Raw genomic sequence first — 14,477 nt, forward strand, 5'->3', positions numbered from 1 at the left:
TTTTAGATATAATTTGAATGGTTTTTTAAAAAATTTGATTTTTTTGAAGGCATGCCAGTGCCGAAAGAAGAATACTCGGCGGTGGAGCAGATGTGTGATGAGTGAAATAGCAAATGAAAGCAGAGCAAATATTTGGCCATCCATTGTGGGAAGTTGCAAATACAGCAGGAAGTGGAAAGAGCTTTCTTTTCACTGTGTTTAGTCTTATTTAGTGATGATAGCCTTCTTGGCACAGAAGAATGTAACCCTTGTAAGGAGAGAAGTCCAACATGAAATGATAAATTGGTATCATCTGCGCACAGAACGTTGAGAGTAAATTGTAGAGTCCCAGTTAACAGAAGCATAAAGTCTTAGATATGGAAGCAATTCTAGAGATCATCTAATATCAAATCTTCATTTGACAGATGAAGAGATGGAATCCCTGAGAGGCTAAAAAAATGGTAGATCTTAGAGTAGAAGGTTAACTCTTTCGTTTCCCATCCAGGACTTTTCTATACATAGATAATTGGGTTGGAAGTATATAGATAACCGGAAGAGAACAAATCTTCATACAGAACATATTTTTTTATGAGTTCCATTCCATGATAACCCTTACTTGACCACGAGAACCAATGCATATAGCCTCTGCTGCCACCTATTGTATGTGAACTATAATGGTAATGGGCAATGCCACCCTCTAGACATCTACTTTTTACTCATTCAGGAGAAAGTAAAACACCTGATGCATTTTTGATACTTGCCAAGTAACAGTTACAATAGTAATATTGATAATAATAATAGCAGCTGATGTTGTTTACCATTTAGATTGGGTCAGGCAGAATGCTAAGCACTTCCCATACATAATTTCACTCACTCTTCCTGACAATTCTGTAAAGTAAGCACTTCATCTTTATGAATGAAGATCTGAGGCTTTAGAAGATTTGCCCAATAATTCAGCAGTGGAGCCCATAAATATGTATTTTTTGACAAGCTTCTGAAGTGTTGCTGATGCAGCTGGTCATTGAGCAAGCCCTTGAAACCACACATGTAGTAGAATTTGGAGTAAGACTCCAAGAGAAGAGAGAAATAGGACTAACAAAACAAGACTGAAAAACAAGGTGCCTCATCATCAGGTGACAGACTTTACTCTTCAGAAAGACTGGATGAAAGTTAACAGTCATAACCAACGTGGAGGCTCAATCTTAGGTATCTGTGTTGGGTAGGGGGCGCTGGTGCTGAGAGAAAAGAGAAGGCATGAGCGGCCATTTTGGTAATATAGAATCCCAAAGTCATGTTTGGTTAATCTAACTACAGTTCTGGATGAGTTATTTAATTGTAACTCTAGGAATACAGTTAAAATTTTGGTCAGGATGAGCTCAGCCTCTAACCTTCAGTTGTACACTTTGAATAGCTAGAAAGACTGAGAAAACAAAGTCAAAACTGAGAAGCATACTTGGACATCAGAACTGTCTGGAGAAGGAAAATCCTGTGCTGGATGTGCAAGTTCTCTAATACCGGATTTTGTCAAACAAAGTTTGGATGACTACTTGCCAGGAGCACTTCGAGCTGATTTAAAGGTGGATTAGTTGAGCGTTAACATTCCTTCCAAAAAAAATGATGGAGACGTGTCAAAGAACACAAGATCCAACTTGAAAGGACTCCCAAGGACCACATCTACAGAAATTTTGAGAAAAAAAAAAGGGTTGACAATAATACAAAATAACCCATAGAATAAAATAAGAATCCAGGAGTCCATATGGATTGTGAGATGAGAAACCTCCTCCTTACAATAGTATTCTAATTAATTAATGTAGGAGGAATTAGGATAGCACCATTTGGCAAATGGCACTGTAGTAAGAATCATCAGTGGATGCTAAAATTAATAGGTGAATGTTAGATGAAAAGGAATAACGAGAAAGAGGTTATTGACATAGTCTCAAAGTATTTCACCCAACATACTAATTACAAGAGGAAAAACAGTAGTGTGGAGAAATCACTCTAAGTGATCAACGTTAATGTCACCAGTGATGAGACATAGCAACATGGGGCGCCTCTTGGTACAATGCACTGACCAGGGCATGGCATCCTGTGCCAAAAATACATAAACCGAGGAAACTTTAGACAAACCCAAAATAAGGGACATTCTTCAAAATAATTGGTCAGTAATCGTGAAGCTTACGAATAAAGATAGAGGAATGGCTCAAATTCAAAGAGACTAAAGAGACGTGACAACTGATGTACTTACTATGTGACCTTAGTCCAGAAAAAGGATGTTAGTTGGGCAATTAATGAACTTTGAATAAGGCCTATAGATTAGATAAAAGTGATATATTATAATAAAACACATAGGAATAAGCTTAACCAAGGAGGTGAAAGACCTGCACTCTGAAAGGTATAAAACACTGATGAAAGAAATTGGAAAATGACACAAACAAATGGAAAGAGATTCCATGCTCACAGACTAAAAGAACCAATATTGTTCACAAAGAAATCTACAGATTTAAAGCAATCCCTATCAAAATACCAGCACTGTATTTCACAGAACTAGAAGAACAAGTAATACTAAAATTTATATGGGACCACAGAAGACCCTGAAGAGAAAAAGCAGTCTTGAGAAAAAAGCACAGAGCTGGAGGCATCATAATCCCAGATTTCAAGTTATACCAAAAAGCTGTATAATCAAAACAGTGTGATACTGGCACACACATACAAAAAAAGACACATAGATCGATGGAACAGAACAGAGAGCCCAAAAATGGACCCACGCTTACATAGTCAATTAATCTCTGACAAAGGAGGCAAGAATATGCAGTGGAAAAAAGACAAGCTCTTTGACAAATGGTGCTGGGAAAACTGGACAGCTACATGCAGAAGAATGAAACTGGACCACTTTCTTATGCCACACACAAACATAAAATGGATTAAAGATCTAAATGTGAGACCTGAAACCATAACACTCCTTCGAAGAAAACATAGGCAGCAATTCCTTTGACATCGGCCATAGAAACATTTTTCCAGATATGTCTCCTCAGGCAAGGAAAACAAAAACAAAATTAAACTATTAAGACTACTCCAAAATAAAAACCTTTTCATAGCAAAAGGAAACCATAGACAAAACAAAAAGGCAACCTACTGCATGGGAGAAGATATTTATAAATGATATATCCAATAAGGGGTTAATATCCGAAATATATAAAAAAACTCAAAATATATTGATTTATATATCAAAATATATAAATAACACCAAAAAAAAAATCCAGTTAAAAAATAGGCAGACAATATGAATATACATTTTTCCAAAGAAGACATCCAGATGGCCAACAGACATATGAGAAAATGCTCATTAATCATCAGGGAAATGCAAATTAAAACCACAATGAGATGTCACCTTACACCTGTCAGAATGGCTAAATCAAAACAACAAGAAATAACAAGTGTTGGCGAGGATGTGGGAAGAAAGGAACCCTTGTGCACTGTTGGTGGGAATGCAAATTGGTGCAGCCGCTGTGAAAAATAGTATGAAGTTCCTCAAAAAATTAAAAATAGAATTACCAGATGATACAGTAATTCAACTACCAAGTATTTATCCTGAGAAAATGGACACACTCCATTTGAAAAGATATATGCGCCCCCATCTTTATTGCAGCATTATTTATAATAGTCAAGATACGGAAGCAAACCAAGTGTCCATCCACAGATGAATGGATAAGTGAAATAAGTCAGAGAAAGACAAATATAGTAGGATTTCACTCATATGTGGAATTTAAGAAACAAAATAAGTGAACACACAAAGGAAAAAGACAAACAAAAAGACAGACTCTTTTTTTTTTTTAAAGATTTATTTATTTTAGAGAGAGAGTGGGGGATGGGAGAGGGGCAGATGGAAAGAGAGAGTGAATCTCAAGCAGACTATGTGCTGAGCATGGAGCCCAACACAGGGCTTGATCTCACGACCCTGAGATCATGACCTGAGCCGAAATCAGGAGTTGAACGCTTAACCAACTGAGCCAACCAGGCGCCCCCCAAGAAACAGACTCTTAAATAACAAACTGATCATTGCTGGAGGGGAGATGGGGGAGGGAAATGAGTGAAATTGATCAAGAGGATTAAGATAAGTACACTTATCTTGATGACATTGAGCAATGTACAAAATTGTTGAATCATTACGTTGTTCACCTGAAACTAATATAACATTGCATGTTAATTATTCTTCAATTTCCAAAAAGAAAAGATAAAAATGGTGTATCATATTACTTTCTTGATATTGATCATTGTAATGTGGTTATGTAAGGTGAAATCCAGGTGAGGGGTATATAATAATTTTGCGTTCTATCTGCAACTCTTACATAAATCTGGAAGTGTTTTGAAATGAAAAGTTAAAAAAGAAAAAATAAATAAATATGAGGATTCTTGGGGCGCCTGGGTGGCTCAGTCGTTAAGTGTCTGCCTTCGGCTCAGGTCATGATCCCAGAGTCCTGGGATCGAGCCCCACAATTGGTCTCCCTGCTCGGCGGGAAGCCTGCTTCTCCCTCTCCCACTCCCCCTGCTTGTGTTCCCTCTCTCGCTGTGTCTCTCTCTGTCAAATAAATAAATAAAATTTTTAAAAAATTAAAAACAAAGATAAATATGAGGATTCTGTCCAACCGTAAAGTCCCTGGATTCTGGGTGTAGATGTTAATCATGAAATCACCTGGTAAATCCTGGGCCAAAAAAAAAAAAAAAAGACCTTTGGTCAAAATGAGCCACCTTCCCCAACCCCAGACCCTCCTCCAGGCTTCTCCAGAGTCACTGTGTCCTCTGTGAGGACAGGGGGTTGGCAGAGGCAATGGGTTGTGTAAGCTTTCTCCAAGCATGTTTTCCAGCCTGATCACACATAAGCTGGGAATTACTTAGATCTGGTTCACTGTTGGGTTGTAATATTAACTGAGAGAATATTGTCTCCCTTCCATCAGAGTAGTGGTGTATAATAATTAAAAGGAGATACTTAGGGGAAGGTGATTCTCAGGGGATCAGCTTATAGTGCACTCCCTCCCCGACCCCTGCTGTAGATAATGGCCTTTCATTGCTGGGCTTTGAAGAGCTCAGATTGCATGATTTTATTTATTTATTTATTTGGTGGGGGGAAACACTAAGCACTTGTTTTTATTTATTCAACTATAAAGACTACAGCAATTTTTTGATTCGTAACACCTTAGGTTAATGCTAATTAAATTGCTATAAACGTGGTTGAGGATCAGAATAGGATTCAGGAACAAGGAAGAACAATAACAACAAACATCTTCAAACTTTTTTTTGAAATACCATTTTTTCCTTTAATTAAATGCAGCTTTCCCATAGACTTCCCCAGACTGGTTTGCAGTCTAAGGTGGTCGGAAACGAGGCTTTGGGCATTCTCAAGAGACTGCAGGGTAAGCTACGGTGCCCAGCAGGAGACTGAAACCCTGATCTGAGGCAATCTTAGGCATGTTCTGGAGGAGAGGCAGATTCTCAAACATTTCCTAGTGTTCCTTCCTTTTCACGAAATTTCCCCTTCCCTGGCTAATTCAGTGCAGTAAGAATCCCCTCACCGCCTTTCCTGGTTACACTGTCATGTAGAGGGAACCTGACAGGAATGTGTGGTTTCTGCTTAGACTGGAAAGGCAACTGGACTCGCTCTGATCCACCTCCTCCGGAGAGGCTGAACGGTAGGGAGATGCCCAGGAAGGCCCCTTCGGGCAACTGAAAGGCCTGGTGTACCCAGAAGGGCACTGCTGACCCTTGGAAAATAGAAGACCTCTCAGCCTGAGGATGTGAACTCTTGAGGGCAGTTCCAGGTCGCCTCTCCTTTATCCCACACAATTCAACGTGTTAACTGGGCTTTAGGAAACTCATAGTTAGGTGTAGTAACAAAAAGTTTACGTATACCACTTTTTAGGCCATTCTAAATATTTTTGGCTTCTTCTGTCCTCATTTCCTCTTTACCATTTTTGGAAGGGAAGCCATTTTTTTCCCTTGACCTTTCCCAATGATATGGATTGATTCTGAGTAGTCATTTCCACCAGGAATCACAGGCCACTGAGGCCAGGTTTCCCAAGGGGGTGAGCTTGGTTTGCATTTATTCAGGAATGCAGGGCTTATTTGTGTGGCTATAGGTTTTGGTTTGGTCAATTGGTTTATTTATTTAACATATGCTTCTCTAAAAAGGAAACTTGCACCCAAAGTGGAAGAATGAAGTGTTGGTGGTTTGGGCTGAGAGCAGCTTTTGGTGCTAGAGAACATCCCAGATGTCCATTCAGAAGCTGAACATTGGCCATGCCAACTGTCCCTGCCCAGTTTGGCAAAGGCAGACTAGTTAGTGGAGAAAACTGCTGCCATGTGCATTTCTTATTTCCAGATAGCGTATGACTTTTTTTTTTTTAAATCAGGTTCAAATTTAGAGTGTAATTCTTTTTTTTCCCTCAAATGCTTTGTATTAAAGAAAGTTAAGTTCTTCAAGGTGATTTTAATTCATTCGATTTAATAACAACCATTGATGAAGCGTGGCTATGTGCCAGGCACTGTACTAGGCCCTACAGACAGACACAGAAGTTGGTAAAGCTGTCCTTGTCTTCAAGGAGCTCATGATCTAGTTCAGGGACAAAGAAATGATTAAGGCACAATAGTAAAGACCACCCATGGATTTATGGATGGATGTCCACTTTAGCTGGATTGAGGTGGGGGAAAGAGTCTTATGAAGTTACATGGGAGGCAGAGAAATGGAGAGGGACTGGAGGTAAGAAGCAGCATGTTCTGTACAGTGAACTATACACGAGTCATGTGAGGTGGATAGGAAAGTTCCATTACATGACTTGAATTGAGGTCTCCAAATTGGCTGTTAGAACTTTCTTCCATAAAGGACAAAATTCATACTTTCTAAGATTTGAAAATATGTAGAGCGAATTCTAGAAAATTTTTCCATTATTAAAGGAACAATGCTTATTATAGAAAATTGATACAAATATAAAGTATTAAGAAGAGTTCCCCCCTCCCATCCTCAGTGGGTAAAAACTGGCTTTAACAATCCGTAATGTCTTCTCTAGAGTTTGTCAGTTTCAATTTATTAATTTTTGCATTAAAGCTTCAGCTAAAAACCAATGTGACTATTCTTACAGAATATGATTACAAATTATTGACAATTGACAATTGGCAATATTGTCAATAGCCATTTTAAATAACTTTATAAGTTTATTTATAAGTTTATAAGTTTATTGATTTCACAAATACATATTAGTATTAAACTATGTGCAAGGTACAACATTAGATTATCTTTGAGTTCTTTCTAAAAAGAGATCAAATGCCCAGTTTTAAGTGCACGGTTATAATTTCTTGTTTAATCAAGGGGAAATCTTGGCAAGCCAGATATTGCCTAGGAAAGAATAGTCAAGATGTGGTTAGCTTATCAGGCATTAATAACAATGAGCAGTGTAACTATAGGTGTCAATGCTAGGACTTTTAAAGTAAGAATGTCACACCAAGACACTGCTTATGAATTATACTGAAGAGTCCAGTGACTCGCTAAAAGTCATTAAATGTGCATAGATGTTGAAAGTTTTAGTAAACTTAAGAATGGCTCCACAACTTGGCAAATTTATAACTGGAGACTTAGTTACTTACTCAAAATGAGTTCACAGATTATGTTTTTGTTTATTCATTTAATCAGTAAGTATTTACTTGTTGCTACATGCCACATACCGTGATAGGCTCAGAGATAAGAGATGATCCTCACTCTTACAAAGCTTACATTCTGAAGACATCCAAATAAGCATGAGAGAAAGTCGAAGGTCTGATTCTGTCCATGGCTCTTTGAGATCTGGGAAGTTGGTGGTCAGGTTATGTTTTGGTAGACACAAAGTGCTTATAAACCAACATTACAATAAACCTGAGTTGGGTATCCATTTTTTTAGCATTGCCAGAGGATGTGAATTAAGGTAATTTCCAGAGATATGTACCCCTCTTCTTTCCCCTTCCCCAAAGTCGTCTTATCAGATCATAAATCTGGTGAGAGGGGTAGCGCACCCAGGTGGCTCAGGTTAAGCATCTGACTTCTGCTCAGGTCATGATCTCAGGGTCCTGGGATCGAGCTCCTGCATCAGCTCCCCGCTCAGCGGGGAGTCTGCTTGTCCCTCTCCCTCTGCCCCTCCCCCCACCCACAGGCTCATGAACTCTTTCTCTCTTGCAAATGAATGAATGAATGAATAAACAAACAAACAAATAAATAAATAAATTTGGTGAAGGGGTTAGATCAGATCTCTCTTCCCAACCATCTTTCATCACTCTTTGCTTGAGTCAATGTGGTAAGAACAAACATTGCAAAAATAAACATGTCTAAGCTAATGCTGTTTGCTACCTGACTTTTGTTTTGTTTCTTAATGTCTGACAGGCTCTTCCTACCTACTTTTGATCTATTAGCACTCACTACGAACTAAAGGCTTACACAGAATTCAATGAAGGAATTCAGATAATCCCAGGGTTTAACTGATAATACAAAAACTCTACACACCAAAGCACTTGTGGTATTTTGCATGCAGAAGTGAATTTTATAAATAATAGAAACAGTCCAAAAGAAATAACTAGTGGAAAATCTCCATTTTGTTGTTTCCCCTGTGACTTCATTAGCCAATAGGCATGTGTTTGAGGTCCTATAGCTGATCTAATCAGCCCAAGAATGTGGCCCCTTACTTTACTTCAGCAATACAGCACCACATGACCTTCAACCGGGGATTCCTTAAATTCACATAGTCCGTGCAAACGTCAATGAATTATACTTTTTTTTTTAAAGGAGATATATTTTTAAACTTCTTTTGGGCAATTTATAAAGAAATTTTGTGTTATGGGGTTCATTTTTTAAGTATTTGGAACTTTTGTTTTCTGATGATTTTTGTTTTGTTTTGTTTTCTGATGATTTAAAAGCTCAACTTTTTTTAGAGCTTGAGTTGGCTTTCTAGTACATACACTCATACATATACACATACATCATATACATTTATACACATATATATTTTAACAGATAAAGCTTGTGTCTATTTTATTAAAGACTGGATATTTTACATTCTGAATTCTTTAGAAGAATCTGCAGTATAGAAACTTTATGACAATAGAACAAAACAAGGTATGAGTTCAGTTACAAAATCCTTGGTTTCATATGATTTAACTGTACATTTAACACTCATTAACCATAAATTTTGAATTAAAGTTCCCAAGTGAGATACATTAGCAGAAGTGTTTAACATGTAACTCTCATAGGAGAGAAAGATGAACAATTCTCAGAGTTAACGGAAGCTACATTAACTAGTGAGTATTTTAACATCCTGAAAATAATCACAAACTTTCTGGAAATGCAATGAATATTTGCATTGAGTAATGAGTAATGTGTTCAGAGACATTTCCTCTAAATATACAGTGTGTAGAGTGGGTTGTTATGAAATTCAGTGTCTTATGGTTTGATTTGCTATGTTACATAAAGTAGAGTGGCAAAGATTTTAACATTTTCTACTTTTGTTCTTAGTAAAAATAAACTTCTTCCTCATATTACAGGTACACTTTCTCCCTTGTTCTCAGTTCTTCTTTGGATAGCAGTTGCAGTCTGCACATCTATGCTGTTTTTCTTCTCCAAGCCTGTGGGTATTCGACCATTTCTTGTGTCAATAATGCTCAGATCAATATATACAATAGGTCTTGGGCCTACGTTAATACTTCTTGGTGCAGCTAATGTAAGTATTTTATTTAGCTTTGTCCTTTTGTAAATTCATTGAAAAAGTGTACTAAATGTAAAAATGTAGCTATATATTTTAATTCGTGTATACATAGTAAATTCTTGTTTATTGTGAATTCAATTTAATGAGAGTTTAATTTGTACATTTGTAATTTTGAGAGAGAGAAAAAAATGACAAGTAAAAATTTGATATATTTTAAAAAGGTGGCATTTGGGGCATGACCCAGTTCTGCAATCAATTTAATCCAATCCAGTTTTAATGCCTTCTGTATCCTATACCCAAAGATATTGACAAAAATGACTCTAAGCCAGTGTTAACATCCCAAAGTGACTTCTAAATCACCCAAGAAAGATTAAATTATAGTTGGCAGAGTTTTAGAAGTGAGTACCTTTTATAAAATGACCAAAGAAAAAGGATTGCTATATGAGAAAATATGAAATTTGGCTCTTTTTATGTGAACAAAACCCATAAACTTGTGAAAGGCATCGATGAGATTAATATTTTTTTTCACTAAATTTTAAAATACTGGAACAAGGGAGCATATTTCAAATCCTCAGTTGGTAAGTTGAGAATAAGTAATCAGAGCACTATTCCAAATAACAATAATAGTACCCAAGAGATAAAATTTTAAAGGGACTAGACAGCTTTCTACATGGCATATTCATAAAGGGATATTAAAAGAAGGGTAAATCATCAGGTTAATGAAAGAAAAAATGTCCAGGCGCACAAATAAATATTGTTAATATGTCTGCTGAATCCCTAAAGCACTGTCTCTATCTTGTATAGGGTTTCTAACATAGTGTCCTATATTCTGGTATCTGCATATATGCCTTATCTTCCCTACTACATTATACAGTTCTTTTTTTATTTTATTTTATTATGTTATGCTAATCACCATACATTACATCATTAGCTTTTGATGTAGGGTTCCATGATTCATTGTTTGCATATAACACCCAGTGCTCCATGCAACACATTATACAGTTCTTAAGGATAATGATTGATCATTCAATGTCTTGGAATGTCTTTGGTATCCAACAAATGTTTCTTAAATAAATTAGTATTCACAGTGAGTGAATGAATGAGTGAAAAATTATCTTTGTATCCTTATACATTTACAGTGCCTTGTACATGAAATACATAGCAAGTATTTATTGAAAATGAATAAATGAAATAGCCAGCCAAACTTCTGAGAATTATAAAGCTGAGCTAGAATGACCAAGTCTGTGTTTCTGACCACTATTATATTATACTTCCTTGAAAATTTGACATGATGTAAATGACAGCTCCCAGTTAACTAGAACATTCAGGCAACCAAATTACCAGTTATTCTTCAATCATTGTTAATAAAGGGAAGTGTACTATACATGCAAAGATGTCTATCAGTAAAGAATTCTGTCAAGTACCAAATACAGGATTCTTAAGTTTCTTGAGGGCAGAGGTTTTCACGTTCATAGGTATAATCCTGCCCTCTTCACTCCCTCACTCCTGACTCCATTTTTCTCCCACTTAATCCGTAGTACTTAAACATTCAAAAATTCTTTACATGAACTGAACTTGTACTTTGAGTGTTTTGGAAACCAAGCTAATTAAGGAATCTTCATGTATTTATCTAAATTATTCTAACCCTATTAGAAAACTTGAGTTAGGTAAGTCCAACTTATTATTAAAAATACATTGACTATTGAGCCAAATTATTTGAAGAAGCAAATAATGTTCCTAAACTGGCAGCTGGTCCTCAATAAGACATTAATTCGAGAGAGAAAACCCAAGTTTGATAAGTTGAAATAATAGCTAGATAGAGTTGGGCCAGAAATAACAAGCATTTATTCAGCCTCTGTTATCTGATAGACATTGAAACTACCAAGAAGTAGAGGATGTGGTTCTTGCCATACAAAAGCTTCAAGAATAAATAAAGAGATAAGGAAAAACATTTTAATGTCTATTGGGGAAACCAAAAACATTTGGAGTTATTTCTCCTTTCCCCCTTAGGGGACAGGATAAAAAATAATCTCTGCCTGGTTTGGTGAAAATAGTTCCACCATAGGAAATGACAATTCATATAAGAGGCAACTTTTATACTTGAAAAGAAATATATGTGGAAATGTATCTCTCTTATTAACTGTATGAATCTGTGGGTACTCTCATATCTCTCACAGCATAAAAAACCCATTTGCACAGCCCCCCAAACAATACATTACAATTTGCCAGTTCAGGGCATTTTGGCAAAGAAAATATCAGCTTTAATTTGGAACAAACAAATTGGATAGAATAATTGTGATTTCGATAATATGGATATTGATAGTTTTTATCTATAGTTTTGATATTGTACAGATTAATAAAATGTCTTAGCATGTAATTATCTATCTTAACTTTTGTCATAATAAACTTATTATGTGGCTTACTATTTCCCAGGGGGCAGGAAAAAAATTAAATGAAAACATAAATCAGTCACTTTTCGTAAGTTAGGATTTAATATATTTATTAATTTGTACTTAAAAGTTTGCATTGTTTGACAGGTAAAACTATAGGTACTAAAATTATAAGTATCAGAAGCAGGAAAAACAAAAGAAAATATCTACCTGACAGTCAAGCCTTAATGAGAATCAGAATTCTAGACCATAGGCAAATTGAGCCTCTGAGTTTCATTTTTCTCATCAGTGAAATGAAGATGTTGAAGCCTAGTCTGCACTCACCAGTTGTTAAGAAGATTGGTGGAGAAGATTAGTGTGAAGCTTTAGAGCAGAGCAATAACAGTGATGATATAATAGCAACAAAGGCTACTGTTTATCAAGCTCCTAACATGTGAAGTACCATTTAATTGTGAAACATCGGTATCACAATCGTAACAGTATTTGTATTTTGGTTCACAGAGGGTTGTTTGTTTCTGGACTCAGTGTCTTTCATAATGTCAGGCAAATGTAGAAAGTTGCTTTTCTGGAAAAGGAATCAAGTGGAAGGAAAAACCTCAATCTGTGTTCTGAGCATTTAGTATTATCAGTTTCTGTTTATTAGGATGCTTCATTTTTATCTTTACTCATTTCTAACAATCGAAGTTTTGATTCGATTGCAACTAATTTATCCATCTTGTCACAAGGGTTATCTCAATGTTTGAGATGTTTCAAAAATTTCAGATGTTTTTCTCTGTTATAAAGCATATCTTATAACCCAGTACAGTTTTCTTCTCACAGTCTGCATTGCAATGGAAATTAAGATATTATTTTGGCAAATATAAACACACATTTTATAAATTTTAGATCACCTAATATTTCTATACCACTAATAATGATAATATTCCCAGTCATGTGGACGTTATATAATCTGTTTAACCATTCCATTAATTTTTATTGTTTAGATTTTTAGATATTTTTCATAATAAATAATGCAGTAAATACCTGTGGAAGATCTTTTAATATCTTCTAAACACTTCTTATGTACAATGTTTTTTTTCTTTTGTAGTAGTGCCTGGAAATGTGTAATTTATTTAATGGCATTTATAAATTATTTGCCTTTCTTACAGTTATTTGTAATATGGAAATGTTCCCTTATGCTGAAACTTGGTCTCGCCATTTTGCAGAGAGGAGAAGCAAGTGGAGTTTAGCAGATAGCTGTCTATTAGCAATAAGCCACAGTGTTCACATTTAATAGTATCATGCCCTTATTACTTACCTGCAGATAGTTTTCCTGGGAGGGCTTATGTTACTGCTAATCTATAAGGTTGAGCCCCACCATATGTTCACTTAACATACACAAATTCAATTATATATTCTGAGACAAAACATTCATTCTCTCTCTCTCTCTACCCCCCCCCCTCACACACACACACACACACACACACACACACACACCCTATTTTTCATATAATATGGTCACTGCATTCTCCTAATTCATTCTGATATTCAGTTGTAGTAGCAGGAAACTGCTTCAATGCTGGGGGAAAACTAGAAATGTTGAATTTATTTTAAAAACAGTATAGCTTATACCACCCTTATTTATTATACTGCTTTGTTGGCAATTTAAAAGATTTCCAGGGTGATGTTGGCCTGAAAATTTTGCCTTATGCTTTGACCATAGAAACTTATCCTGCCTAAGGTGTAACACTACTGAAATGGAGATTTTTGAATCAAATCACATAGATTTTAGTAAGGTTGATATTGATGGCAATACAGTAATATGGTTAACATGTAGTTCAATAAATTCAGTTTTCCTTTTCAAGAAATACTAGACAGTATGTATGTATGTATGTATGTATTTATTTATTTATTTGGCTACAGTTTATTCCTGGAAAATAGGTCATTTTTTCCCATAGGCACAATGTAAGATAGGGATAGAATTCCTGATTAGGAACATAGAACCAATAAGACAAAAAAGGATAATATAAAGGCAGCTATAAATTTCTGTGATCCCATAAAATAGCAAAATTTAAAGGACACCCTATAGAAAATTCTAGAACTTTGAGTCACCTTAAGGATTATTCATTTCTAGGCATTTCATTTTAGAAATGAGTATACAAAATCCTATAGAGACAAGGAGGATTTACCAAAGCATCTGGTGGGTGGCAGAGCCAACACTGGAACCCAGATGGCCCAACTTCTAGTCCAGTGTCCTTCCAGTATACTGCACTTTTAAAAGTCCTACAAAGACGTATCAATGAATTATGAAGTATTTATGAAAACAGTACAGGACAATTAATTTCCCCGATTAAAATTAATTAATTTTGTTCACTCTACACTAATTAACAAATGAACATTAATTTTGCTTTTGTTT

The 14,477-nt window shown here is 35.8% G+C and overlaps 1 protein-coding gene across 9 annotated transcripts in view; it reads left to right on the forward strand.

Moving 5' to 3' along the window:
- Positions 1–14,477, forward strand: part of ITPR2 (inositol 1,4,5-trisphosphate receptor type 2) — a 497,457-nt gene that overhangs the window by 400,714 nt on the left and 82,266 nt on the right. For all 9 annotated transcript variants that reach the window (XM_035028030.1, XM_035028031.1, XM_035028032.1 and 6 more), the window contains one exon: positions 9,532–9,707. In XM_035028030.1, the coding sequence (XP_034883921.1) occupies positions 9,532–9,707 (176 nt within the window). The remainder of the gene's footprint in view (positions 1–9,531; positions 9,708–14,477) is intronic.

This window comes from Mirounga leonina, unplaced genomic scaffold, assembly GCF_011800145.1.
Source record: "Mirounga leonina isolate KUSES-001 unplaced genomic scaffold, KU_Mleo_1.0 Mir_201, whole genome shotgun sequence".
In the NCBI taxonomy this organism is placed as follows: domain Eukaryota; kingdom Metazoa; phylum Chordata; class Mammalia; order Carnivora; family Phocidae; genus Mirounga; species Mirounga leonina.